We start from the raw sequence: 3513 nt of genomic DNA, 5'->3' as shown, positions 1-3513 counted from the left end.
GGGCACAGCCTGATCCAATCAGATTAACGGAAAAATAACCCAATGATTGTTGATTGGAGAACACAGACTGAAATCTGCTCCATCTGAACTAAACGGATCTTTTCTGCAGGAAAACGGTTGGATTCTCTTCTGCTGCAGAAACGTTTATTGTTTCTGTCAAATAAATGAAAGTTTTTCCATTAAAATGGTTTCAGGTAAAGCGTCTGTTAATAACTAAGAGCACGAGTCGCTCATTAGATGATTGACGCATGAACGGCTGCAGGCCGTCAGGTCAGGAGAAACCGGATCAGACCGGATCACCGGCTGATGTTCTCCATCAGACGGACTGAGCTGCAGACGTTTGAAGGTTTGTAGATCAAACACGTGAACTCTGACCTGCAGCTGGAGGCTTCAGTCGGCCGATCATCAGCCCCACAGTGCAGTAATTGGCTGCTAGGACCAGGAGGCGGGGCTTATTGACCAGAACAGGAAGAGCTTCACTCAGATGGGCCTCCAGCGCTCTGAAACACGGATCCTTCCTGGAAACAGACGGATGGGCGGATCAGCGTCGGGACGCAGCACCAGGAAGCGCCTCGGCCGGCGGCAGGTACCTGACTCTCTCCGGCTCCGTCACTATGAAGTTGAGGAGGGCGGAGCACGCCGTCTCCATGCTGGGGTCTCTGGTCAGCGCCGAGCCACTCCTCCCCCTCATGGAGGTCCAGGTCCGCTTCAGGAAGTCCACCAGCAGCAGCGGGGTGTCCAGGTCCAGCAGAACCTTCCGGGGAGCGTCCTCTGCCGACAGGTGGCACAGAGCAGGAAGGAGGTACCTGCAGAGGGGGCGGAGCCTGTATCAGACCAGGACACAACTGCTCCTGAGCTCCTGGTTAATTCTTTTACCTGAGAGCCTCCTCGCCAGTCCAGACTCCTCCCTCCTCACTGACGGACACCTGGGCCATCCAATCAGAGAGGCCCCGCCCAGAGGGTCCTTCCTGCAGGTGACGGCGAGCGTAATCGACCAGAAACGGCAAGAGCGCGGTGACCTCCTCTTTCAGGCAGGACGTCTCCTCAGCCAGCCACGAGCAGAGAGCGCGGAACGACGCCAACACGAACGGCTCGGAGAAGCGGCTGGGATCCACCTGAGGGAAGACGAGAGGCGTCAGTCTGAGCGCGCCCAGAAGCACCGCCGGCGGACGAGGAGCTGATCCGACCTGCTGCAGGTGGAACATGACGGCGGAGAAGGCCTCCTGCAGAACCCCGAGGACCTGCTGGCTCTGCTGCAGGCTGAGGGAGGAGCCGGGAGGCGGCGCCGCGTCTAAGGAGGTGCAGGCCTGCTCCATGGCGGCCTCCATGATGCGGTAACATCCTGCAGAGAGGAGGAGTCTGGTAAATCACCATGAAGGACAAACCGCTCCCTCTGCAGAACCACGAAGGCCGGAGGGGCGGTTCTGACCCGCTGAGCTTCAGGCGGTCCAATAATATCCGGATCTTCCCAGTAAAACCTACTTCCTCTGGTTCCAGAACCAGTATAACCCAGTAGGATGGAGACTGTACCTGTGAGCGTGTTCTGCAGCTCTGCGCTCAGATCGTTCCCAGGAGGTTCTTCCAAAGCCATCCTGACCTCCACGCAGGCCCGGTTCACCAGCAGGCAGCAGAACTTGGGTGGACCGGCCGACTCCCAGCCGTACAGGTCCAGTAAGCAGGCACCGAGGACCAGAACCGGGCCCATCTGTTTGGGCGTTAACTTGGCCTGCAGCATGGGTCTGAGCGCCGCCCACACGCTGCTCACCGCCTCCTTCAGCTCCTCGCTCTGCGACGCCACGCCTGCGGGGGGCAGGAACGCCACCAGGGAGGAGCACATCTGGAAGCGGCTCAGGTCCGCCGACCGGAGCAAGTCTCTGGAGAGTCGGAGCAGCAGAGAGAGGAGCTCTGCTTGGTGGTTCCTCCAGGCTTTCTCTTTGGCTTTACTGCAGAGCAGGATCCCGAGAAGGGAGAGCGCCCTCTGGTGGGTCGGGGTCCGGTTCTGTTCCACGGCCCGGCACAGAGCAGGGACGGCCCCCCGGTTCAGGAGCTGCTCGGGGCCCCTGGGTAGAGCGCACACAGCCGTCAGAACCTGGAAGCAGTCAGCAGCCACGGCCTGCTCCAGTCTGGAGGCTGCAGACCCGTCTGCATCGCTGCCTTCATCCCCAGCAGAACTCCTCCTCCTCCTCGCCTCATCGGGCCCTTTGGGAAGGTCCTCTGGGCCGACCCCGGCCCGGTTCTGCTGGTGACACACACCCCCCTCGGCCAGGAGGTCAAGCAGCAGGGGGATGGTGGCAAGCAGCTGGGGGTGGGCGGCCATGACGGGGTCTGCGCTCAGGGCGGCGAGCAGAGCCGCGCCCAGAGACAGCAGCTCCTGGGGGGGCAGAGCCGATCCGTCGGCCCCCCGAACGGCCGTCACCAGGAGCCGGGCCGGCAGGTTTAGGCCCACCGCGTCAAAGATGCGCCGTACGGTGGATTTATCCAGCTGGTTGGCCGGGCACAGGCGGGTCATCTGCAGAGAGAACAGAGTCAGAACAGAACCCACCGCTCCAGGTCCAGTTAGCACCGTACAGGACATGGATGGAGTCAGAACCGGACTACCAACATGGACCTGGAGGCAGAACTCTGCCTCTTTGAAGAACCCCAAGACCTGATTACAGCCGGGCGTACAATCTGCCATTTCTTCATGGGTTGCAGCTCATGATGTCTGTGCGACCCGACGCTCTGATGCGATCTACCTGCTCACTCTGTACGTCTAAACACCAGGTGGGACTCAGCTCCGCAGTGAGATGGCGCTACTGGGACTCGTCTATCTGAAGCCAAACCAGTAGCAGAGGAACATGAAGCTCACTAGAGTGAAACGCGCTGCCTTGGATATTAGAGCAGTTTGTGCTGAAAGCCCTAAAAAGAAAAGGAGACGACGTATTTGGACAAAGACATGGCTGAGCTAACGTGGCTACTACGGTCTGTCAGTTTGACAGAAAGAACTCCATTTCACTCATTGCCCCCCCCGCCATGCTGCTGGGTTTACGTCTGAGAGGAAGAAGAAGAAGAAGAATCCTTGTTTTCCCACTGAGTGATTTGTCCACCACCGCCTTACGACGGCCGACTTTAGTTCAAACATGTATGATTTTCTCTCAACCCTAATATTCCTGATGGGGGGGCGGTCGTTAGAGGCTGATTGCCCCCCCTTAACCCCTGGTCACCACGCACCATCAGGCTGGAAGTCGGCCTGTAAAGGGCACAGTGTACGCCTGGCTTAATGGAACACAGATCTAACCATCACAGAATCTTGCTTCAATTTAAAGGTACACTATGCAACCGGTGTTGATTTTCCAGTGAGGCTCCCTCCAGAGGGCGAAAGTAAAAGTGCACTGTCGTAAATATGCTCAGCTGTTCTCCTGGTTTCTCCGTCAAGCCAGGCGCGGTTGTTTTGAGCTTAGCAGCGAATGACTAACGCTGCGTTCACACTGGATGTAGCTGGCGCGACAGAATGTTTACATGCAAAGTCAATGG

The 3513-nt window shown here is 58.3% G+C and overlaps 1 protein-coding gene across 1 annotated transcript in view; it reads right to left on the bottom strand.

Moving 5' to 3' along the window:
- Nucleotides 1–3513, bottom strand: part of ncdn (neurochondrin) — a 6621-nt gene that overhangs the window by 913 nt on the left and 2195 nt on the right. Inside the window, exons 2-6 of the mRNA XM_015389755.1 lie at nucleotides 1531–2509; nucleotides 1188–1342; nucleotides 877–1115; nucleotides 591–806; nucleotides 376–518 (exon numbers count right to left, since the gene is read on the bottom strand). Of these exons, the coding sequence (XP_015245241.1) occupies nucleotides 376–518; nucleotides 591–806; nucleotides 877–1115; nucleotides 1188–1342; nucleotides 1531–2509 (1732 nt within the window). The remainder of the gene's footprint in view (nucleotides 1–375; nucleotides 519–590; nucleotides 807–876; nucleotides 1116–1187; nucleotides 1343–1530; nucleotides 2510–3513) is intronic.

Source organism: Cyprinodon variegatus, unplaced genomic scaffold (assembly GCF_000732505.1).
Source record: "Cyprinodon variegatus isolate N-32 unplaced genomic scaffold, C_variegatus-1.0 Scaffold472, whole genome shotgun sequence".
NCBI lineage: Eukaryota > Metazoa > Chordata > Actinopteri > Cyprinodontiformes > Cyprinodontidae > Cyprinodon > Cyprinodon variegatus.
Note: the sequence above shows the minus strand (reverse complement) of the source record. Positions and strands in the feature narration are given on the sequence as shown.